The sequence below is a fragment of the Manacus candei genome, unplaced genomic scaffold, assembly GCF_025592945.1.
Source record: "Manacus candei isolate 608988 ecotype Guabito, Panama unplaced genomic scaffold, ASM2559294v1 h1tg000034l, whole genome shotgun sequence".
NCBI classification, from domain to species: domain Eukaryota; kingdom Metazoa; phylum Chordata; class Aves; order Passeriformes; family Pipridae; genus Manacus; species Manacus candei.
Window position 1 is genome coordinate 15,367,120 of NW_026138082.1, and position 26,134 is coordinate 15,393,253.

Consider the following 26,134-nt stretch of genomic DNA (forward strand, 5'->3'; position numbering starts at 1 on the left):
TAGAACCAAAACAAGTAAAGAGCAACATTGAGGGCTGCATTAAGTTCATACAGCTCAGACAGGTAAAGTGCTTTAGTGATAACAAAACCAACTATAAATTTCTCCATCAGATGCAACAATCATGAGTAATCCAGTCCAATTACTATCTAATTTCTTATTCTATGTATCTATTGCCAGTCGTAACTCATTATAGGGAAAGGATAACACAATAATGAACACTGCTAGTTAAAAAAAGGCAAAAATATTAAATTTTTACACTTAATATAAGCCAATAAGGAATGAGCGATGCTAATTTGTCTGAAAAATTAAAGTAACTACAAGTGTGAGGATGTTGTCTATATTGTTCATGTTAAAAACTCATGAAACACCAAAACAGGGGAAATTTAACTTCATTATGGTGTCAATCTATTTATATATATTTACATCTAACCCTATTAATAGTTGAGTCTGAAATAGCTGTCAGCCTTCTAAAGTAGTTGGGATTACATTATCAGCCTGACAGCCATTATTACACTTGAAGTCAAGTTTTTGGGTTTGCAAGATTACACTTGGAAAAATTAGTTATTTGAACTATGGATCTGACTTTCTCTATTCCCAGCCCCTGATTTTCATAAAGTCCATGGGAACTTAATTATCTTCGAGACGTCTACCCCTTTCAAATATAGTTTAAACTGTCCAACAAGTTCAAAAGGTGTTGGAAGTGAGGAGGGACAGCCAGCCAGTCCAGTCACATAAGCCTTGTTTCCTCAGGGAACAAGGCTAAAGATTTTTTCTTGATCATGAAATAGCTGCCCTATGTAAACTGTTTTGAAGTAATTTCTTCATACAAAGTACCTTAATTATATACAGCTCTTTCCAAACACATGAAAGGCTGGGTACTTGCCCTGAAGAGCTTGTATTTTAACTCAGATAAATGCAGGTGAGCCAGTATTGCCAGTGCAAGAGGGCACAGAGACCGAGCTTCTCAAGAGACTGCAAAGTGGGGCCCAGCCTGACAGAGCACAGCACAAGAATGCTTGACTTCCAGAGCACTGCACAGAAATGTTTGATTTCAGAAGGCAAGAATTCTGTATCCTTGCTCTGCAGATCAGGCTTCTTCAAGTGTTCTCAGCCTGAGCATTCTTACTGCTGAGAGAAATCCCTGATCAAAGGCATTGGCTACTGAAAAAAATAGAGGACTTGCCTATCCATTACTTGGACAGCGTGGAGGAACCTTGTTTCAACCACACTGCATGAATCCTTAAAGCCGTGGTCTAATCTGAAAGCAAAATGCCACCCTCTTAACCAAGAAATGTAAATCTTGTTTGTATTTATATTCATATCTGTTTATGTTAGCATTAAAATATTTCCTCTGTTTTTGGCTGGGGTTTTTTCTCATTAGCTATTGTAAGTTGCCACAGCCAAACCCCTAATTTAACAATGTAATTAAACATGTGCTTTGCTGATCTCCAGTGGAGAGAGAGCTACTGTGATTTGTTGAATCAGAACTTCGGGCTGTGTCTTGAGGGATCAATTGGATGTTATTTTCTTAGATGAGTTCATCTGAGTCAGCTGAATACAAATGAAAACACTTCTTAGAGCACACATTACAGAAAAAAGTAGTATTTTTACTAGTCATTAGCAACTTTGTGGTAACTAATAGGTGGTAATATCTGGTGTAGACAGTTCTTTAATTTAAACATTTATTTTTAGCACATGTTCACCTTCAGAGGGGGGAAAAAAGCAACAAACCAGTTAGTGAAGAGTAAGTTGGAGCTTCACTAGAAGGTCATAAATAACTGGATTTCAAGTAATATGAAGACCTCTGAGACTGTCCTATCTTCAACAATTCTAATAAAGTAGGATCCCTAAAAGATCATGCTGGAATGCCAGTAACTTTGAGTATCTTTAAATCACAGTATCATAATTCACCCAATCATGAGAAACAGAAAGCCTCGGAGTTCTAGCAGTCACATGCCATCCCAAAAAGTGCATTAGCCAAAAACATTTAAATAAATTACCTATTACTCTTCAGGCTTTAGCATTCTGCAGACTGAGGCTCAAATATCTAACACTAGCAGTGCCAGACTTTCTTAGGTGGAAAATTTATATTGCTGGACTATTGCTGGCACAATGTACTGTAAAAATATTAGTAGAAAAACTGGAAGGAACAATGTACAAATCAAAGCAAGAGAGAGAAAAGTCTGAGAAGTACAGGACCCACTCAGGTCTCTGTTTCAAGTCCTACAGAGGGATTTCATACCACTTTCCTACAGGTGAGTGCCATAGCTACTGACGGAGAGAAAGACAAAGAGAAGAAGGACAAGGACAAGGAGAAGGACGGGAAGGGAGGGAGTTGCAGATGGAAATACAGGCTTGCTGCTTTTGCTTGTGTTCATCTTTTAAAAGCATGGGAAAAAATATACTTTAAAAAATTTGACCCTAATTTTTTTTGGTGATTCACTGAGGGGAAAAAACCAGTTATATTTTAACCTAAACAATTTCTGAATTTACCACTTATCTTGCTGACAGTCAAACAGACTTGAATTACTTCAATTCACTATAATACTTCTTCCTTGTTTATGGTGACCCTTCACAAAGCCACAAAAGCAGGGGTTACTATTAAGAAAGTACGACTTACGTTATTTTAACTCCCACACTGCCTTCTTCGAACACCAGGAGTTTGGCATATACTCTTTAAACTTTTTTTTTAGCATTTCTTTTAAATATATTATATTCCAGGTTGACTGTGTCCTCTTCAGAGTGAGAAAAAGAAACATACTTTAAATTTAACAAGTCCACTCTAGCATGGAATTCTCTCCCTGCCTCTCCTAGCTCTTTGCCTGCTATGCATATAGAGGATATAAACAGCAATACCTGGGTTCTAAAAAATTTCAGCTTTACCTAAACTCTCTATGAAGGGAATACATTTATACAGATTGAGGAATTTACCTGAATAACCAAGGGGCTGTAAAAGTGAGACTGTTAATAGTCATATTTTTCCACAAAATATATTTTCTATTAAGTCACAACATTTTAGCAAAGCAGTTCATGTCTTCAAGAAAACAGGACCTGTCTGCTTTGAATTTATTTTTTTAACCATAAAACAAAATTTTTAGTTCAAGTGTACACTGAAAATTGACCATTTTTGCAACAGCATATAGATTAACGATAATACTGAGTCTGCATTTTCAACGAATTTTTTAAAAGGAAATAATTAACTGAAAAAGCACAGATAAATATAAGTAAGTAAAAATAAGTAAGTATAATTCCCGTATTATTTCTTAGGTGACAAACACAGACATTTAGATATTGTATGTATTAAAAAAGAACAGCAAAATTGAAAGAAACAAATAATGCAGAATCAAATGAATGGAAATCTTTCAAAAAAGCTCAGGAAAGACAAAGAAGCATAAAAATCGAACAGATCCTTACATGAGTATTTAGGAAATGAGTGAGATAATAAAGAACAGGCATGTCAGAAAAGGCATGCCTGCTCCCATCTGCTCTTCCCCAGAGCTAGTTATTTCCATATACTAAAATGTTGCCCCCCCCCCCTTCTGTCAACAGGAGCATCTGTCAGTTAAAGAGACGCTCTACAAAGCTAATGGAGATCAGTTAATTTTATGACTTAAAAAAAGTAATTGTGTATTAACCTAAAGATTTCTGGTGTTTAAAAACGGGAAAAAAAGAGTGTTGTTTGCCTTACCATGATGATGATGATAATTCTTTCTGCCGTTTACAGAAGAATAAACAAACTATGGTGTGTGAGATGCAGCCCTGTGTGTCACTAACCAAACCCTTTTTCTTAGCTATCCTCCCACGCTTTAACCCCTTCTCTCTTCTGGCAGCACTCAGGTAAAAACAAGCAAAAAAAGGAAGCAGTATCTGACTTGAGCCTTTCCAACTGATAAGTCATTTGGCAGACAAATTATAACTAAGAAAGGGGCTCAATTAGAGGATAGGAGAAAGAACTGCAGAAGGCTGGCAGCAAGTCGTTCAGCAAGCACCTCTACAGAAGCAGAGAACCTGTGGCAAAGAACTATGAAGTTAGTGTTGGGCAAACGCCTTACGTGCATTAATTAACATGCAATACTAGAGCACAGATATGCAACAGTAGGAAAAAATATACCACACACGTTGGTTCTCACAGACCTGGTTACTGTTTTCTGATCCACATTTAAGACAGCCAAAGGAAAAAAGAAATCACTTGTGCTGTTATTTAGAAAAAGACTGATTTATATAGGTATCCTTGGTTCTTCACTGTCCTGGGTTGGTATATTAAGCCAGTATTTTTCTAGCTACCTATGGTAAAATGGTCCTAAAAAGGAACTTGAAAAAGCAGAAAAGAACTAGCACCAAAAGTAGGAGTGGGGATTATTCAACAGTGAAGAACAGAGAGAATATTTAAACTCTCCTGAACTTGGAAAACTCCCAGAAATATAATTATATGTAAAAAAATAGCATTAACATAAATTATTGCCCTTGTAACTCTTTGTGTTTCAATATAAGTGAAAGCGAGGAAGTTTGATATGAGTTAGCCTCACATCTTCACTTTCAGGATTTTGAGTCTTGCTGCTGGGTCAGAGCTGTATCATTAGATAATCTCAGTGTAAAGATTCAGCAAGACCACCTCGTTCAAAGTAAACAGTGAAAATAAACACATACTATATGTGTTTTGTTCTAAGAGAGAGAGGATCTTAAAAGTACTCTTTCTGTTGAGCAATAAAGGATAAATGGCAAAAGCATTCTGGAGGGGAAGAGAGGGGATTGGAAGTATTTTAGGTCTCCTCAAACCATAAGCCGCAACTAATAAATGTAACTCCTTCCCTTTTTTTAATTCTAAATGCAATTCAGAATGATAAAGAATCTGTTCCATAAGTGGTTTTGATTCACAAGATTGCTTCCTTCTTCATTTGTAGGTCTCTCTTCTGTTTTGTGAAAGTGTACAGTGTCCTGTCACTAACTCTAAATGGCATAGACTGGTAAGTATAGATTTAACATAAATTGCCTAATTTAGATCTAAAATTTACTGTAACACTTCCCAATTCCTTCTAGATTAAGTATTTACGTATAATTATCAGAGATAGGAAATAGGATTTTTTTTTTCCTGCACATCTGAGAGTGTATGTATGAGAGCCTAAGCTGTCAATCACTGGAAATCAGCTCTTTCCTAAGCATAATCAATCTTGATCTCTTTCCAATGCTTTCACACAAAATTGCTGTCAATAGGAGCTCCACAGTCTTCAAAGTATATGACATTTGAAAAAGTCTTGCAGCATTACAATAAATGAATATGAGACAAAGAGGAAATAATCCTAAGGAGACACAGATATTTTCAGTCTTCGCCAAACACAGCACTGATATGGCTACTCTGTGCTGGCTATCTGAGCTGGCTTTTCCTGGGCATCTCTACATGATGCTGCACGTGGCCTCACCTCAAGTCCTGTGTGCAGTTTTGGGTGCCACAATATAAGAAGGATATAAAGCCATTAGAAACCATCTAAAGGAGGGCTACAAAGATAATGAAGGGACCAGAAGGGAAGACTTATAAGGAGCAGCTGAGGTCACTTGACTTGTTCAGCCTGAAGAAGAGGAGACTGAGGAGAGACCTCATCACATTCTACAACTTCCTTATGAGGGGAAGCAGAGGGGCAGGCACTGATTTCTTCTCTCTGGTGACCAGTGACAGGACCTGAGAGAACAGCATGAAGCTGTGCCAGGGGAGGTTTAGGTTAGGTTAGGAAAAGGTTCTTCACTTACAGGGTGGTTGGGCACTGGAACAGGCTCCCCAGGGATGTGGTCACAGCACCAAGCCTGCCACTGTTCAAGAAGTGTTTGTACGATGCTGTCACAGGCACATGATGTGATTCTTGGGACTGTCCTCTGCAGGGCCAGAAGATGGACTTCCATGATCCATGTGTGTCCCTTCCAACTCATGATATTCTATGATTCTATGTAGCTTAAGAGCAAGGTGGGATTTCTAATATGCTCCCATGCCCAGTGTTTCTGGTCAGCTAGCTCTAAGTGCTCAGCAGATGAAGGATGTTGACTACCTCACTGTTTGCTTGCACTAGGTAGGAAACCTAGGTCTTATCTGCAGTTTTAATTCAGTCTAGGGAACATATGTGTCTGAATTAGTTTAAGTGACTAAAACACCAAAGTGTCCTTCAGCAGCTCTAGCTCCATATATGTAACATGTTATGTAATTTGAAATTTACAAAACTTGAGATCTTTTCATTGAGTAAAGCAGATAGTATGCAGCTATAAATGGAAAACTAAAAGCCTTTTGCTAGCAACTCAAGGACTTTCCCCACGTCAGGTGCAGTAGAATACAGGCTGTCACAGGCATACAGGGCAAGAGGCAGAAAGCCACCATTCTCAGCACTGTGTTACTAAGGTGAGGAGGTAAAGGTATAAAAGCATAAAAACAGTAAACAAACTGCAAATTGGACTACTAGTCTGACCAAAGCAAAATTTCATAAACAATTGCAGTGAACTGCATATTTGACATGCTTGCTTTGAAAAGCTGATGTGATAGTCTTGTGACAGAAAAAAAATTACCTTATGCTTATGAAAAATGACAATATTTAGTCAAAGTGTATTTTAAAATGAAATTAATAGAATCTCTTCTCCATAGAAGTTCTCATTAAATAGATAAAAATCATGCAATGTAACTCCTATTAGAGATTATGCCAGGGTACCATTTTGTACCTTTAAATACACTGAACCCTTCAACTTAAATACGTCTCAAGTCAACCCCCCAATATGAAGGTACCCAACATAGCAGCTGCTTTGGAAAATTTTGGTTTGATAGTCTATGTGCTTCAAAGAGCCCTTTTATGAAATGTATGAAGTGTTTACACTCCTTGATAACTTCTTTGATATACGGATTTTTCATCATGTACAGATGAAGAGTTTAAAGTACAAGGAACTATGATTATTAAAATACCTTATCCTGACCTCATAAAAATTGGCTGGACACCTCATTTTACATTTGAATTAATGCCATAATTTAGCCTTTATTCTAAATAACAGTGTTCACCTAAGGCTTCCAGAATTCGCTAAAATTATTTCTTATAACAATTATTACAGAGAGTTGCCTTAATATTGGTTAGAATAAAGTTTATAAAACCAGGATAAAGAAGGTGAGAATGACTCCAGACCCACTGGTTCCCTGCAGTGCTGCAGGCAAAACCTAAATCAAGTGGCATAGTCCCTCAAACTCTTTACTAATAATCCCACAATTACATCCATATCGCAATATTCTCCATTAACCAAGAGAAACTTCTAAGAGGAAATGTTTTAATGAAATGCATTTACATTCTCAGGTGTGTTTATTTTAGGCTCCAAACAAAACTAATAATTATATAAAACATTAAAATAATTAATACGTTTGTCCAAAACCCAGATACATTATTGTTCTGAAGAAAAAGATATATATTTTTCTGCTATTACATATCTGTTATTACAGACACATCACATTACACCACTGAGCACTCAAACTACTAAATGTTAGCTGCTAAAGAGATATAACTACAACAGTATTTAAATCTCACTACTATTATTTGTGGATAATTGGATCAAAATTCTAATTCCTAAGTTCTAAGTCTTCAGGTCTTACCTCTAAAAATATATTTCATTGATTAGCAATAATGCAAGAGGGAATTGGATCAAACTGGATGAAATTGTACAGTTCGGAAATATCAGATTTCCAGGAAATGCCAAGAAATACACAGAATTATTGATTCTGCACTTGAATTTCTGAAGATATTAGTTTGGGCAAAGGCCAATCCAACATGCTTTATGATTGGCTTTGACGTCTGTGGCTTAGAAAAAAAATCATGACAAAGGTACGTCTAAAGCTAACCCTTAAAAACATCATGATTAACCAAACACAGTTTTAGCTACAACAGTTCTAGTGTTGGGCTCAACCTATTTTAGATACTTTCTAAATAAATTATGGTAAAAACACACCATTAGAAACTTTTGGGCTCCCCTTTGCATAAACTTACTCCATTATTTGTTGGTGCTTTGGCATGTAGGAGGTAGCTGGTCATCAGCCATGAAAACCTGGTAGACAACAAGTGTTTTCTGTAAGTAGAAAGTAGGCATGAACCTTCTCTCTTTTGTTCCTAACCTACCACGTTCCTCCCATGCCTTCTTGGCACCTGGTGGGAAAGGGTGGGAAGACAAATCTCTCCTACTCTGTATGATTTTGTTTTAGCTACCTACCCTTTTTGTCTGCAAATGACTCCATCTTTTTGTCTCTTCTGCAACTCAGGCTTTCCCAGCCGGCCATATGATGAACCTGACAAGTCTCTTCAGTTTCCCAGCTGTGCACAGGACTCTGGAGAGCAGCCTCCAACAAGCAGGGTGAGCTTCTGTTTTGCCGGGCACCCATTTGGGAAAAAACCCTTACAAACCGTCTATCCATTTTCATGTTTAAAAAGTGAGTTTCTTTTTCAGGTCCAAGAGTCAGAAATTTATCTGATTAAAACTAAGTCTTACAGGCCAAACAAAAAACATACCCTCAGTGTTTCCAGAAGCAAAACAATCAAAACTCCCCTGAAGAAGAGGGAAGGGGAATATCCAGAATTACTACTGATAAGCCTTTTAAAATCACAAGTTTCCCCAGATGAAATACAAAAAAACTAAACAGATCTTGATGTTCTTTTTATTTAAATTCTGGTTGCTAAACATTTATGGTGTAGTTTGTTGGATTTTTCAGACTTTTTAAAAGCTACACTTTTAAATCCCTATTTTCCTCCTAGACAATTAAAAAAAAAAAGGGAGGGGAATTGTAAAGATAGGAGAGGAAAACAGGATATATTTTTATTTGCATGTCATAATGTATGATTCAAAGGAAATTATGATGTCAGAGTTCCATTATAAAAAAAGCAATGTTTGTAGTGCAAAACATTGCATTCCATTTAAATCTTTAGATATTGCTTGCACCAAAATAAACTCAAAACTTACCTGGTGAAAAATTACCCACTGTGATTTTGAAAATTATATGAACAATGCTAGTTTGTAGGAATGGTAGATTTCTTTTACAATCTCTAAATCTTACTCAAACAGTAGTTTGGGCAATTTTTTTTAAGTGGATCATGCTTTGCTTTTGCAGATCTCGAGCCATGGCTGATTGAGTGCTTGTTTTAAGCGGATAAGTGAAGGAGCATTCCAGCTGATTCACTGTAATTCAGTTCTTGAGACAATAAAACCAGAAAGGTGAAGTTTTTCCTGAGTACCCTTTTGCAAACCCATTATTATATGCAACTGGAACTACAGAGCAATAAATTACACATATACGTATACATATACACATTCCTAATTTTCATATGCATTATATAGCTTATAGAGTGGCAAAAATCTGGTCAGGAGGAATGAACTATTAGTAAAAGCTTTGTGTTGCAACCTTCTCAGATCTGAGGGTGCTCAGATGTACTGTGCATATGCTGAGCCACCTGGTCACGTAGCATGGCAAAATGGTAATAGGGTCACACCCAAGGAGAGAGCAGAGCTAGCTGCCAAGGTCCTGAAAACCATTCCAACGCATTGCACAAGTGTGGAAGTGGTACAAGAAAAGCATGATGCAAAACAGTGTCAGCTCTCCACAAAGATCACTCCACGCTAGCCCAGTGTGGAGGACAGAAACACAACCCCTGGTGATTCAAAGAGCAATTTCACAGGACTATATCCACCAAGGAAAAGAGAAGGGAGGATTATGCCCTTTGGGAAGAAGGCAGTGAAGCGCCTGGTGTCATCCTACAGAAGAGTTACATACTAGCGTAAGCAACACCTGTGAAATGTTGAAATGCTATGTAGCTCGGTGTTTGGCATGATGATACATAAAGGTGGGGCAGATAAAGGATGGTCACTGATACTATTAAACTGCCTGGTGCACACTCCCATGTCATCATTACCAGAGCCATTAGGTACTGTCCACGCTTGATCACTGATGACAGATCTCCTTAATAATTTGCAATACGTGAATGGTTCATTGCCTTCCCTGGGCAATACCACACTGAGTATGTGGCTATCCACATTATCTCACCCATGCAAAGTGCAGTAGTGTGCCAGTTTGATAGACCTTTTATTTTGGCACTGCTTGGGAGACTGTAGTTTATTCAGCAATCCAGTCCTGAAGACCTCAGCACTATCACAGTCCAGGAACACTGCTCACATGACTTAAAGCCTAACCCTCTCAAACAGAAACAAATTTTCATCCATTGCTTCCACTAAATTTGTTCAGAGCATTATATGGAGCATGCAATAATTAAGATGAAATTTGATTCCAGACATAGCTCAACATGAAGACTATTCAGGATTCAAGTCCAATGTAAAGTTGAACATAACCTTTTTATACTTCACTTGCATCAAGGCAAATGTACTGAACTGCTTAGAAGGAGACTTGTCCAAGTGACAACTGTCTTAAGGTTACCAGCCAACAGTAAATACACATAGGCTATCTGATACAAGTTACAGTTTTTTTGTTTAGGGTTTTTTTTTAACTGTATATATAAAACCCCAACAATCTCCTCAATAAACTTTGTGAGTACTTGAAAGATGTCTATCAGAGTAAGAATTTACTGGTATTCCTATTCTGCCTTCAAATATGTTCTAAACAGGTGAAGGGAACCTTCTAAACTCAGTACATCCACTGCCATCTTGAGTGCCAAAGTGTTAGACTACAAGACAGATTCCTCTTGCACCAATATTCCAGGACCTATGCTTCTTCTATGACAAGTAACTCCATGCCATCATCCCTCCTGTCTTTTGCGCTTCTCTAAGGCCCATGTTCATTGTCAGCTGTGGTCCTGTACACCTACAATCAACCACAGCATAAATGCTCTTCTATTGAACTCACTGAAAAGCAGCAGAAATACAAGAGGAAAGGATGTTTTCAAGGTCTCTCAGAATCAGCCAAATGAATTGGACATAAAGTAGATACTATTTTTAGGAAATAAGAGAGTTGGTGTCCTAAGCCATACTGGAAACAGCAAAATGAAAACCTTTATAAGTTAATACTGAAATGAATTTGTGGTTCAAATGGGGATAAGAGGAATAATGAGCTGGGAATATGGAAAAAAAGTGGACCGACAAGGGAACTGCCATGATGCCATCGGTCTAGTCAGCAGCCAGGTATTTTATTAAGCAGAGGAGTAATTTTGTTGAGCAATACTCAGAGAGGTTTGTCACGGATAGCTGAGAATGTCTCTTGTGCTGTAATTAGCCATAAATTTCCAGACTTTTTGGAAGACAAAAGGACAAGCAGGTCTTTGGTGAGCTGTGTTACAAAGCCAAATCATAATAATCAGATAGTTTTATAGTGGACCTGATGCCTGAGTTTTTTGACATTGGGATTTCTCAGAATTTTGGTCTCTGCCTACACAGTAAGTACAACACTGCATGTATAACTAGTTGCTTGGTTCTTCTGTCTTCAATATTAGCAAATATGGCTGAATTGAGGGCACCTGTCATTTTCTTCTATTAAAGAATCATGGTTTTGCATATAGACCAACTGCTGCAGTCTCATAAATGCTTGCTATGTCCTGGGAAACCTGGGAAGAATGACACTTAACCAAAGGTTTATATCATTATGGATACACTTAACTAAGGAATTCTTAATTCTGTCATGTGTCTCAGACAGATCAATCATGTCAGAAAGACAATTCTACTATGAATCGCTTACTCTTCTGGGGATGTGATTAGCAGAATTGTAGTTCTTTGAAAGACATAAACCTGACTTACAGCAGAATCCTAGAAAAGAACAAACATTTTATCATGTAACTGTAAATTACAGAAACTGCTTATTCAGTCTTCTAAACACTTCTAATTACATATTTGGGTTAGCTTTCTTTTCCTGTCTGCTGTGAATTTAATCTATAAATAATTAATTGTTCTTGCTTTGGGGTTTTGCCTTGCTCTGGTGCAATCTTTTTGGTCTCTCCTCTCTGGTATCCCTCTTGTCCCCTCTCCTTCTCCTATTGAGGCCATAACAAAAAACAGACATGGATAAAGCAATGGACGTACAATTATTGCAGCCCAAAAGCAAATGGGCTTGATGAACACAAATTCATTTTACATTTATCTTTCCTTTTTTCTTTAAAGCAGACATGATATGTATTAGCCCAAGAAGGTTCCCTAATGGTGACTTACAACTACAGCTAGCTGTCCAAGTGTCCTGATTCAGCATTCCTACAGGTACAACAGTACCCATGCACTATTAAAAGTAAATTGCTTGTATGAGGGCTCTGTACTTCTATAGTTTTTAGTGTTAATGTTGAGAAATATTTATGTTAAAAGACAGTACCGTATGTTATTAAAACTGAAAGAATTAACAAAAACATAGTTCAGTCTTCCACTCTTATTTAGCACTGTTCTTTAAGAAGAGCTCACCTACATGTGGGATCTTGCTAGCAGGTGGTATTACACAAAGACCATCTGGGGTCAATTTTGCTTTGTTTCCATGATTCTGAGCACCTTTTTCTGTGAAATGGTAAATGTTACTTATGGTAGCTAACACTGTCCTTATGTCTCTAGATCATGCTCTTAAATATTCTCTCAATGGAAAATGCTTTGATAGAAGCTATCTTCATATTATTCCCCCTGTACTTTGTGATGTTGAATAGTTACCATGTCATTTCAGTTTACTGGTTTATGACACTACTTACCAAATACTGTGGACAAGTAATTTAAGATACAGGGGCTTCTTGGAACACAAGTGCTTGTGGGAGACATTACTGTGAGTTAAATCGTCAGCATTTAAATTCTGTCCCAGTTCTGTATTTTATGGCTTCCACACTGATTACTATTTAGTACTATTTAGATTCTGTTTGTTTCTTAATGGTTGTGGTGTTGTCATGTTTTTAATTATGAACTGCATATTTATCAACTAAATGATTCTGAAAAAATACTTCTGTATTAATCATCTCAAATTATTGCAAAACACAGCGAGACTCAGAGCTAAACATCTTTAAAAACTCTAAAAGTTTAAAGAACAGAACAAATTAAATATTTGCTAATTTTATAAATCCTTTGTCAAGCCCATAAGAAATGCTGGCATGGCCAGGGCAAAATGAAGTATTCTTTTTCCCTTCCCACATTTCTCCACCCTACTCAACTGGTTTGGTTTGAAAATTTGATTACTTCCCCTCCATGAATTTTGAAGGAAACACTTCAATGTTCTTCTCCTATTAACATCACCTTCTTGCTCAAATCACGTCATGGTTGCAGCCCAACAATAGGAACAAATTGTACAGAAAGGATAGAAGGAAAAAAACCACAACAACTTGGATAAATTATAACAACGTTCTCATGTTTTCCTACACATTTTAAACCACAATAAGGAATTACTGTGCTGGGCATCACTATAACATCCTGTTACAAGACATACAGACAATGAATAATGTAGCTATTCTGAGTGTTATCAAAAGCTCTTATGTGATCCATGCTTCACCATATCTGATTTTTTTCCATTCTGTTTATATACCATTCTCTTCAATTCGCACAACTACATCAAAAGAGCAATCCCAAAGCCATGCCTTATGAATAAGATTCCCCAAAAATCCTTCAGTTCACATATACATTTAAATATACATCCAAACATGTATCTGTACACATGTATATATATAAATGTAAATAAAATTGCTATATATATTTTAGCTTATAAAAATCTTTACTGCTGTATTTTTTGATTGATTTAAATCAAAGAAATGTATTTATCCAGATTTCCCATAAGTTAGTGCACTAGAAGCACATAACATATAGGTGACTCTCATAGGCAGACCTGGCTATATAAAAAATCTAACAGTTACACTTTAAATTTAAAACCTGGGAGGCTACTCACTCTTATCTGTAGGAATGACTATGGGGAGCAACATGACTAAAAACTAGCCCTAGCAGAGTGAGCATAAACATGACTAACTGAAAAGGGAGTAAGTGAACGCCAGCTTTTTGTGGGGATTATCCAAGGAATTTTGAATCTATGCATCTACTAACAAGGGGGAACTCCTAGTATGATTAAAAAAAAAAAAAGAAAGAAAAAAGGAAAATTATTCAACCTGTTAAGCCTGGGAGGGAGGTGGAAAGTTTGACCATTATTTCAGGGAAACAAGGTACACTTGAAGAAGGATGGTGGCTGGAACCATCATACAGTAGCAAATGAACTGTCTGCACTGAACACGTGCTCTCAGTGAGGTCTACAACCCAACCTGAGTGACCCTTGCTATATTTACCACACAGGGAATAATAGTAATTTTACCAGGTAAAGAACACAACAGTTATACTGAAGAAGAGAAAAAAAAATCACAACAGATCACAGTGCCTCATTTTATACCAAAGTTGAACATAAGTGTAGTTAAGCAGAGAAAAACTATGGCAAGAATCCAGATATCCAGCACAGCACTGAGATGGCTTTTTCCCCAGTTTTTTTCAGGTAATGCAGTAAAACTTTGTCCTGCTGCAACAATTTCGAGCAGTATAGGGAGGACGTATCTAGACTGTAAAAGAAAACAAAACCAAAGGAGGAAGAAGCCCAGCCCCCTGCCTCACCCAGGCCCCTCTCAGGTGACTGCCTTGCTATACCTGCCCTTGACCTCAAAAGAAAAAAATGCTTCAGTCATATGATTTCCCTTTCCCCCTTCAGTCTTTGCACAAGTCAGGTTTGTGCTCTGAGATTGTGGGGGTTTTTCTCCTTTGCGAACACCAACACTAAGAAATATTCTCAGCCCCTGGATGACTTACTTCATAGGACCTTGGCTAAAAGGTTTTTTTTAGCTTTCTGATTCCAAGATGGAGAAGGATGCCTTCTCTTCTTTTGGTCTCAAATTCTGGGAGGAGATTGGTTAACCACTGAAAGGCCTTATCTACTAAAAACTGTGGTGAACCTTAAGGCAATGACTTGCTTTCCTCAGAGCAGGCTCCTCTCACCTATCCACGAACTGGTAACTTTGTTACTTTGGAAATTGGCTCACCTGCTTTCTCACTTACTTGGTACTGAAGATTATCAAATGACAATATAAAATGCTTTGTTTCTACCATTTAAACATCAGTCTGGGAAGTAATTAGTAACCCCATGGATCCCAAACAGACTTTAGGTTTTGCTATTTCTTGAGAAAATAAACCACTGTAAGGAAAAGTGTATGAGGACCCGGGCTGGATGTCTTGCTAACATTTCTCTGAGCAAGGTAGCAATGAAATTGAAGAAGCAGAAGAGGAATCCTAAAATGAAAATATCCTACACCTTGATGAACTATCATCTTCAAACATGAGTTAGAAGAGCAGAAGGAATTAGGCATCTGCATATCTGCTGTGTCAGGAATATGGCAAAGGCAGTGATAGAATAAACTCATTTAATCCAGTAATTTGACACAGAATCAAAATGGGCTTCCACAGCCACACCTGGGTGTTAGAAGTACTCCACCCAGTTTCCTTCGATAAATATTCATGTCACAGAACTGAATCTTTGTGTGAAAGGCAGTGACTGTGTTCAGGGAGCAAGTAGGTGTGAGAACTCTTATCTAGATGGAGAATCCTGAGAAACCTTTAGACAGGTACCTGGTAATAAATCTGAAAATGTGACTAATCAACACCTGAATATAAGAGGAGAGACAGCATTACAGTACACAGTTGTGTAAAAAAAATGTTTAGGCCTAAGTATCTTGCACGGAATTTTAAAGTCTAGATTTTTGTGATCGTTATTCCTAATTCAAAGGAAATGTACAAATAATGAAGCATTAAGAACTTTCTTTTCATTCACTCATTTTACTATCAGCAGAAGCCAATCTAAATCTGAAATTATTCTCTAAGGGAATAAATGCCTCTAACACCTATTTGTCTTTAACTACATAATTTAAGGTCATTTGAGTTTGCCATATCACAGGTAGGACTCCTTCTCCCTTGGTATTAGTATTTTGTCACTATTGAAGCTGTTTGACTGCAAAATATATATTTACCTGTGATTTGGTCCTCGAATTGAATTATTACTTATCCAAAGTGAATGAAATAAACATTCAGGAAGTTGTTTCTTCATTCATAGTGAGAACACTGGCCACATTGTTTTATTAATTAAATAGTCTAAAAGATATCTACTTCATGCAGTACAGGCTATATGACAGCTCAAATAATCTTCAGTGTGAATCCACAAAGACATTCTAAATATAAACAGGAATCTAATCAAGCTATTTTCCTCTCATTTGCAAACAAATCCAAGGACACCAAATACTCCTATTTAGCTCCACTGAGCAAAACTTGATTGTGCAAATGCAACCAGGGATGCAGTGCATTATTTGGGAAAGGGAAAAGAAATGAGTTTTAGAAATCTAGAAATAGTGTATTTTGCGGATCTAGAAATTATTCATCCAGAGATTATTTCAGAGGGCTTTTTAATATTTAATAGTGTGTTATCAAACATCTATTTGCCAAAATTCCAAAAGAGAAACTGCTAACCTTCATTTTTGTAAAACAAATGTTTTGCACATTAAATAGTACAGGACTAGAAAAGTCAAGAATCTCACAGAATCACAGAATATTCTGAGTTTGAAGGGGCCCACGAGGATCATCGAGTGAACTGAACCCGAAAATGAAATGTATACTCAAATTTGTATGATTTTTAATTTTTCAAAGACTCAGTTACCTCCAGTGATTTAATAAACATATGCTATTTATATATTTGATAAGAACATCTCTCTTTCATTGTTCTATAGCTGACATTTTTGGTTGTTTAAATCGGAAGCTCACCACAAACAAAATTATAAATTCCAGACAACCTTGCAAAGGGAAAAAGTGGAAATATTTGTACAAAACTAGACATACATCTGAATCAACATCGGAGACATCTGACAAGAAAACAATATTGTTATAGAAGGATGTCACTCTTTTCCTAAAAAATTACGTGGTGAGAGGAAGTATTTTGCCTTATAATTTGGGCAACACAACATTTATTCCCTGAGCAACACTATCAAGCAATTGATTTAATCATTATTTAATTTCCTGCTGTTTTATCACCAGTATTTACAGAAGTCAAACAAAAAGAAAGAGAAATAAAGTTGCACTGTATGTCAAGAACAGTTGCTGCGAAGTACAGGAATAGGTACAATGAAGATCTGTGAAACAATCCTGGAAGAAGATGAAAAGGGAAAAACAGGGTATATTATGATAGAAGCTTATTATACACTAGTTAATTGGGTGGAGAGAAGTCTGGGTTTTGATCAAGCAAAGGAAGCATCCAAAAGGACAGAACCTGATGGCTTTAATTACTTCCTGTATTTTTTTTCTGTTGGAAAATAAATACAAAAAGGAGACAGTCCAACAAGTTCTTAGAATATGCTGGAGACAGCTTTTTCTTCAGAAGGTGAAGAAAACCATTAAGGGAGTGGCTATTTTAGATCTTCTGCTGACTAGCAGGCATGAACTGGCTGAGAGAGGAAGGCAATCTAGGTGACAGTGAACTCCATCATTTAATAATCACTACTACAAAAAGAAAAGGGAAAGAAGCAACATAAAATTACCTTTTTATTTCCCAGAAAACAAAACCAAATGTTACAAGCTCCAGAGACTGATAAGCAAGGTTTCTTAGGAAGACTGTTTAATTAATACAAGAATGTACGAAAGCCTGTCTTAGTCATTGCTGGAGTCAGCTCTTAATCACCCAAGGTAAAGGGAATATTATGAATTAGGCAAAAACAGAGGATAAAACAAATTAGGCTGTGTACATTAGTCTGCAAGACTCTTAGTTCATTTACCTTTGAAAGGCTTATGAGCAGATTTCCCTAGAGAGAACTGCAACAGAGAGGAGCCTGATGCAAACAGCTTATGTTTTGTAATGCACCATTTTCTACCGCTCTCCCACAAGAAATGCTGAGGGAAGGCAGGGCTTCATTAAATCCCAATCCCCATAAACCATCTGTCATCAGATGTTATTACACACAGCAGCAGATTATCCTAATACAGAAGAAACTGCTGAATTCACACACACACACCACACGCAAATTCCTTGATTTTTATGATTTATCCAACAATCAGACCTTTGTGTTATACATCAAAGTATAAAATTATGTGGCCTGGTCTCATACACTTTTAGAGGCTTCATTTAAAAGGTTGTAAATGTTCTTAGTACAAATGGATTGGTTCCAAGTTAGAGAATTGACATCCCAACAGTTTAATTTAGCTGTAAGTATGAACAAATTATTCCAAAAGAAGAACAAAATGCCAACTCAGAGCTCACTAAGTAACAGCTGAATTCTGCCATTCTTAAATTTTCACTGAAAAATATCAAATATCTACTTGCTTTTCTAGAAGTCCTTGCAAGTCCATCCAAGACCATAATATGGTGAACAGCATTTTTTTTCTGTTGGAAAGCTAATTCCCCAGCTAGCTCTACTAAAATGAAAACGTCATCCCATCACAGTAGTGTGCCATTTTGCTGTTTTGTGAAGAACTGATACCTTTTTGCTGGATGTTTCAACAGTATCGATAGAACTAAGATGCTGAGTGAGACCACAAAGGATGTTCGGGGTTTGTATTATTTGCGTATTCAACTAAAGACCAATGAGTGTTTTACAAACGCTTCATACAGAAATTAGTACATGGGATTTGCTGGCTTGAGAAGACCAGAAAATAAATTTATTTGTTTTAAAGACAGAATATTTTAAGCCTTAGAGGAATATTAGTTCCTCAACTAAGAAGAAAGCAACTTTTTCAATTACTGGCCTGCTGAGTACTTTTGTTAATGTGGAAAAACAGTATTTCTCTTTCCATGGAAAGATGACAATAAAGACAAGAATGGGATTGCACAACTTTGTCTGCAATCTGAAATTAAGTTCTCACATTAGAACAGAAGTAATTAGCATTTTCCCTAGCTTGCTTCCATGCAGTAATACTGCTGCCAAGCAAATGAGTAACACTACATGAGCTAAATGAACACTCAAAACAAACATGTAGCCATTTCTCCTTCTCTGGGAAAAAAAAACTTAACAGAAAACAGTATGGGTTAAGGGAGAAACTGTAAAAGTGTAGGTGCTGTTCCTTTTTTATTTTGGTTTATATATTTTTTATGAACAAAAGGAAAAAGCCATATGGTTTTTGGGAGCATGTGGAAGATCCCCTTGAGCCATTTTCTTTGTTGTCTCTTCATGACAGCTATAGTCATTACGTATCTTCCTTATTTCCGTATACAATATTAATTTGAAAATTTTCCAGTACTTCAAACACAGCTCTTTTAAAGGAAGATTACAATTATATCTAGTGTTAAATTCTGTTTCCAGAATAGTCATCTTTATGATGTGTGTTTGTATACATATTTTTTAATATAGACATAAGTATTTAGTTTTTTCTTACCTTTCTAAGTGCTGCTGGTAATGAGGCAGTAGACATTGATATTGCTGGAAGAACATAAGAGTGTGGACAGATTACTGATGGTATTTGGTTTTCTTGAACAGTGTAGCGTCTGCTCGATACATCATAGTACCTGAAAGGAGAGTAAACACTGTTCAATTAATGCACCCTAGCAAAATAAAGTCTGAACTCTTATCTGCTGTACTTCTGACAAAACACTAAGATGTTTTCTCCCGTTGTAGTGGTTCCAGGCCTCTGGTACTTCTGAAGTTTACTGCTTCATTTTAGCCAAACTACTTGTTCCTCTTATTAGACATTAATTCATCCCACCTTCTTTAGCTGAGACTAAGCTGTCAGCTTTTTCCCGATAATAAAACAACCAAAAACCAAATACAATACTCAGCAGGATAACCACATCAGAGCCATAAGGCAAAAAAATTAGTCGTCTTATCTTCTGTCCTTCCACCTCTTCAGAGACAGCAGATTACAACATTTGGGGTTTACAGTTCTACATTACAATCATGTTCTATTCACCTTCCTTCTGGAAGCTTTCTCAGTAAAGAATCAGTTGAATTTTCAAAACAGGTCACTTAGTGGGAAAATGCTATCACAATGCAAGTGCCCACAATCTTTAAAACAATACATTAATTTTTAGCAAGTCAGTTCTAAAGCTTAAGGGACCTAATTTTGTTTATGTTTATTCTGCAGTGTCAATTTTGAAATTCTGAATCCAAAGAATGTGAAAAAGTTTACTTAGTCTCCCCCTAAGAGAGAAAGAAAATAGTAAAAACTGACCAATTTATATAACCTCTTTCATTTCACTGTCTGAAAAATCAAAGTAGCAAAAATACAGGGTTCTCTGAAGATACAGTTTAATTAAAAGGTTGATAAATATGACAGTTTATATATTTAGTCCTTTAGATGATTCAACAATGAGTTAGAATTCAGCTTTTTTAAAAATGTATGTATTTTGATATTTTTACTTCAAAATTGGACTGTATTTTTCAGAGGATCATAGAACAAATCAGTTTGGGAGGGACCCCAGTGGCCTCTGGTCCACTGTCCTGCCTGAATTGGGGTCAGCTATGGGATTACAGCAGGTTGCCTGGGGCTTTACCCAAACAACTCTTGAAAACATGCAAGGACAGAGACACCACAACCTCTCTCGACAACTGTGAAAATGTTTTCTCTTACATCCAGTCTGAATCCTCTCTTTATCAACTTTTGACTGTTGTCTCTTGTCCTCCCACCATGCACCACTGTGAAAAGTCTGGATCTGTCTCCATCACCCTCTAAAGCTGCCTCCTCTCCCAAACTGAACGAGGCCCAAGTCTCCATCCTCTCCTCACAGGGTAAGCGGAGTCTCACAGACAACCACCATACTGGCAGCCATTTGAGGAACCCACCCAGTCTGAAACACTGACAGATCTTAGGTAGAAAATACCCTCATCAAGTATTTTGCTTTCAGCAGGAAAAAAAAAAAGTCTGGAAATGTTCTAGTTTTGTTTTGTCCTTAAAATATGCATATTTTCCATTTTGGTTGAATCAAAACTCCCCTTTCCCACAGGCTTCTTTTCCAGACTCATCCCATTGTCCCAAATCCAGCTCTGTTTGTACAGCTTTAGTTGCAAATTCAGTTTTATAACTGCCTTTCATATAGAGTTTTCAAAGAGTAAATAAGTGAGCAGAAAAGCCTCAGGCATATTTATAAAGTTGCTCAGTTTATTGCATAATTGTGGTGAAAATGTTTTGACATTTTAACACATATCCCAATAAACATGTGCAATTATTTTGTTTATTTACCTATTTCTAAGGAAGAAACTCTTAATAGCTGGCTACCTTCCCCAAGACAAAGCTGACTTTGAGCTGTCCATCTTGATTTTCATGTTCTGCCTCCACCAATAGAGATTGCTTTTGGGGTGGTTCCACATGTTGCATACAAGAAAATTCAAAAATCACATTAAAAAGCTGCTCAGCTAGTGCTGAAAGATCCTGTGGCACCCTACCCTGTCTGAGGTTGATATCAGAGGCCTCTGTAGGAGGGAGTAACAGTAGGCTGAGGACTATCAACTCTGTGACTGAAAGCAATGGAACAAGTGACATGGTATGGGCAGGAGACTGGGAAGGTACTTGGTTGAAGTCTGGATGAGAAGTCAGGGTAAGGAGGAAGAAAATAATGGCACACCATGGGAAGTGGATGGAAGAGGTGTCAAGTGTTAAGGTAACACTAACACTCTGCAAGAGGCCACCACTCACAATGGTGCTGCTGGGCTGGTGCCAGGCATCTGCACCCCAAGTGCTATATAATGAAACATATGTCAGAAAATAAAATGCCACCAATCCCAAACGTCAAAAAGAGGAAGCTCCAGAAGTAAACACTTCCTAGATAGGAAGTCATGATGTTTCCCCAGGATACCCTGTGTCCTGCTACAGAAGGGGGCTGTGCTGGTCCCCCGGCAAGCTAGCAACATCCACCTGGGAGGCAGCTGCTGGCTCCTTTCCAGCAATGAAGGCAGGTCCTTCTCTGGGGCATCCTCACACTGTGGTGCCCACTCCGGGAGACACCGTCAGACTTCAGGGCATGGTGCAGTAGCCAGGAAGCTGCTGCTTTCACATGTAATGAAGCAGCATTGATTCTTTCAGACACTTTTTTTTAAAGGACACAACTTCGCAGTTGGAAAAACTGGAGCTCACAGAAGCAGCATAAAACGTTTCAACCTGAAGACGTTGCGCTGGAAAAGAGCCAACTCCAAATTTCCAAACAGGTGAGAAAAGGCAGTCTTTGAATTTCTTCACAGTTTAACGTCTATCCTCCCAACAATCTGCTGATGAGCTGAGCTCACCAGAGCCTCCTAGAAGTTTTACTTTATGGCATCAGGCAGTTTTCCAGGGAAATGCTGCAGTATGCTTCCTGCCTGAAAGCATGGGCACGCACACAAGCTCCTGAGGGCAGGACAAGGTGTGAAGGCACAGGGCTGTACATCCTCTGCCCTAGCTGCCCAGCCAAATTCTCCTTCCAGCCCAAATGTGGAGCAGCTCACCCCAACTCATGGTGAAGGAACTCACCATGGGGCAAGGGCAGGTGGGGGGACAGTTGTCATAGAGAAGCTGAGGCACTGCCAACCCACACCCTTGCTTTTCTCACTCAGAGTTGTTTGTGTAACCATACCTACTCGCTCAGAGCCCTGAGGGCCACGGGGAGACGGGTGCTTGCAACATGCTAAGCACATTATGAAACCGTCTCAGATATTTTGCAAGGCCCATCAATTGTCAGAAGTAATTGGAGAGGAGCTTTGTCTGTGGAGGTAAGAATTTTTAAATCAGGAAATGTTGAGGGGTGAGTATTTATCACAGACTACATGTTTGACTACTAAATAGTTCAACCGATTATGTCAAAAATGGTCAGAGTATGTTTACCTGGTCTACAGCAATGCATGTCTGGCATGTTGTGATTGTTTAACCCCAGCTGACAACTCAGCCCCATGTAGCTGCTTGTTCACTTTCCCCTGGTGGGATGGGGGAGAGAACTGGAAAAGTGAGAAAACTCATGGGTTGAGATAGACACAGTTTAACAGGTAAAGTAAAAGCTGTGCATGAAAGCAAAGCAGAACTTTCCATGGGCAGGCAAATGTTCAGCCATCCCCAGTAAAGCAGGTCTCCATCACCTGTAACGGTGACCTGGGAAGACAAACATCATCACTCCGAACATCCCCTCTTTCTCCTTCTTTGCCAGCTTTATATGCTAAGCATGATGCCATAAGATATGGAAAATCCCTGTGGCCAATGGGGGTCAGCTGTCCCAGCTGTGTCCCCTCCCAGCTCCCTGTGCACCTCCAGCATCCTCTCCAGCAGGGTGGCGTGAGAGGCAGAAAAGGCCTGGACTGTGCAAGCACCTCTCAGCAGTAGCTAAAGTATCCTTGTGTTAACAACACTGTTTCCAGCACAAATCCAAACCATTCCCCTGTACCAACTACCATGAAGAAAATTAACTCTATCCCAGCCAAAACCTGCACATGTTTTCATACAGCTTTTAGTTAAAATAATAACTAATTTTACAGTGAAGCAAAGGCAGAGCAGGTAGGAGGCCTTGGAAATTACTAAGCTTTTGGAGAGAGCATGAGGCACTAAGAGGAGGAAGGTGAAGTTCTGTAGGTATACACATCTTCTCTTCGCCTGTACAGAGATATTGATTTACAGTAGAACCACTGACTGGGAAAGGAAATCATCAGATAGGAATTGAACTGGGGAGTGCTCTTTTTATGTTGCAGACCACACAGTTCAGCCCCAACATAATATACTGACTTAAAATATGACAATTACAAATCATTTTGAAGGGAATGAACCTGCAGACATAAATACATGAAAACAGTAAGACAGGACCAATAAGAAAACAACTCACAAAGAAAAAGAAGAAAAGAGGAGATTGCCATAGATTTTAAACTAATAATGCTTACTAAACTGGCATCCTTATAATTTTACAGCCATGACTTCCCTCATAATCAATCATATTAAGCCCTGAGATCCATTTCCAGCCTGCTATTTTTCACAAGTCTTCAGCCCATACCCAGTAGAGAGTTCTTGTCTATTAATTCCCATTTTTCAATCAACATAGGATGAGATAATTTTTTAGAAGAGAGAGAGAGCATGTATGAACAAGAACAGCTTGATTAAAATGGAAAGACATTTTGTTTGTTTATTCAGATCCTCTGCCCAGTCTTCCCCCTCCCACACCATTATCAGCACTTGAATTTTTCCTTGGGAACAGCAAATATCAATATGATCAGCAAAATACCTGACTAAAGATTTACTACAGAACGGAGAACAAGATAAAGAGCAGTAAGAGTCTTCTCCCCGGTTCAGTCACCACCTCAGTGCTCGTGACTATGACCAGTGCACCTACACTGTCAAATAATTTACCTTCCTGGTTCACTCCCTGGTCCTGGTCCCCTTGTCCTCCGTACCACACATGCATCACTGTGTGCTTGGACTCTCCCCTGGAGGAAACCAACTACTTCCCTCCAAGGAAAAGTCAAGGTGCAGCTCTGTGGATGGACTGCCTTAAGGATGTCACAGCAAGGATGGAACTAGACCAGCTGTGGCTTCTCCTGCCCTGCACCATCCCAACTAGCCTCCTGCCCTCAGATATCCTCTGCATGCCCCACACCCCACAGCATGCAGCATACCTTTGGCATAAAAACACCGGTCTTGCAGGCAGCAAAGCAGCCTTCACATTACTTTAGACACTTTGAACTGAAGCCACAAAAATATAATTATGATCTTAGAGCCATGGGGGCATCGGACCCGGGTCAAATGTTAGGCAGCACAAACACAAACAGTTCACTTCAGAGATGTAAGAGGTGTGGATACCTATATAAGGATCACTCCCTGAGGCAGATCCTTTAGCACTGTAGACTATTTTAAACAAGGGTTTTTTAATCGTGCATTATTTGAGTTGCTGTCATTACAAACAGCCTGCTGTGGGCTGAAGTTTTCTACACAAAGCTAGTGCTTGTTATTCTTTCTGTCATCTCTTCCACAAAACCAGTATGTGGACTTCCTGAACAGTCTGCAGCAAGCTATGTACCACATTTACATCACCTCTTCCCACTGCCTCAGCAGTCCCATTACTGTATCTCTGGTTATAGAAGAGCTGACTTCAGCTCCTCTAGCAATTGGTTGTTATGCTGGAGCTCCTCTTGCACATACCTACCTACTCACAAAGAGTTTCAAGGAGTTAAAATCCAGAGCAGACACGCATGTCCTTGAAGGGACATGTGCTTGGGGGACAGCTGCTATATGACCTTCTGCTGTAGGAGCGACAGGATGCGTGTGTGTCATTTTCACAGGGAAACCGAGCATCTCAAACTTCTCCCAGGCCTTGGGACTGATGAATGGCTCTCAGCTCTTCCCTGGGCATGGCATTAAGAAGTGATGGGGAGGCAAGCACCCTCTTGTGCCAGCACCCTGCCATCTAATGGCCAGGCTTCAGATTCACAGGTGAATCAAGTTTCACCTTTCTGCCTCCACCTTTACAGATCCTAGAGATAGAAAAGTATGTTTAAACTACCTTAGGTCACATCTTGTCAGCACAGAAGTATTCCTACTGGCTTACTTCGAAGTGTTTTGTCATACATCTTAATAACAGGGTTAATACTTCACCTAAAAGTACCCTTTGTTATAGTTACTCCAATCTGCCTTACTAAGTCAGCCTAAATAATTCCTTTCTTTGTTCAGCAAATTTACACCATTTAAATACTCGCAGGCTTCAGCTGCATCTCTCGCTCAGACATGATTTAGCATTATCCTCCATTCTGTAAATGAATTCCCATGTTCTCCTCTCTCTTTCCTTCTCACAACACCTCTCCAGCAAAGATATGTCCAGAGCTGGACACGATGTGCTGCTCCAGCCACACAAAACATCACAAAGAGCAGGTGTGCTACCTTGTCGCTTTGTTCCACGATATATTTGCACACACAAAAACTGCACAGAGCTTTGCCTGAGCCACTCGGATACCACAAACTTGTCATACTTGTTGTCCATTTCCATTCCTACGTGTATTTGTTTTTTCTTTCTACTGCCTTCCCAGTACCATATATTAATTTCAGGTTATTAAATGTATTTGTTTTCATTTGGCAGTTTGTTGAAGCTCTGAGCAACTGCTCATGAGATGAAATGGCTTCAAGCTTCTAGCTTTCTTGCATTTCAAACAGCATGCAATATACTGGAAATACTATAGTCATTAGGCCTTCAAAACACATTTTTCTGAGTCCTAACACAGACACAGTGTTGCTCTGCAGCCAGATCTTCAATACAGTG

The 26,134-nt window shown here is 38.4% G+C and overlaps 1 protein-coding gene across 2 annotated transcripts in view; it reads right to left on the reverse strand.

Moving 5' to 3' along the window:
• The window catches only part of CRYBG1 (crystallin beta-gamma domain containing 1), a 95,160-nt gene that overhangs the window by 45,773 nt on the left and 23,253 nt on the right, over positions 1 to 26,134 (reverse strand). The window contains exon 2 of one of the 2 annotated variants that reach the window (XM_051792342.1): positions 19,321 to 19,450. In XM_051792342.1, coding sequence (XP_051648302.1) covers positions 19,321 to 19,450 — 130 coding nt within the window. Of the gene's footprint in view, positions 1 to 3,688; positions 3,739 to 19,320; positions 19,451 to 26,134 lie in introns of those variants that run through there. The other variant, XM_051792343.1, reaches the window with a different exon arrangement.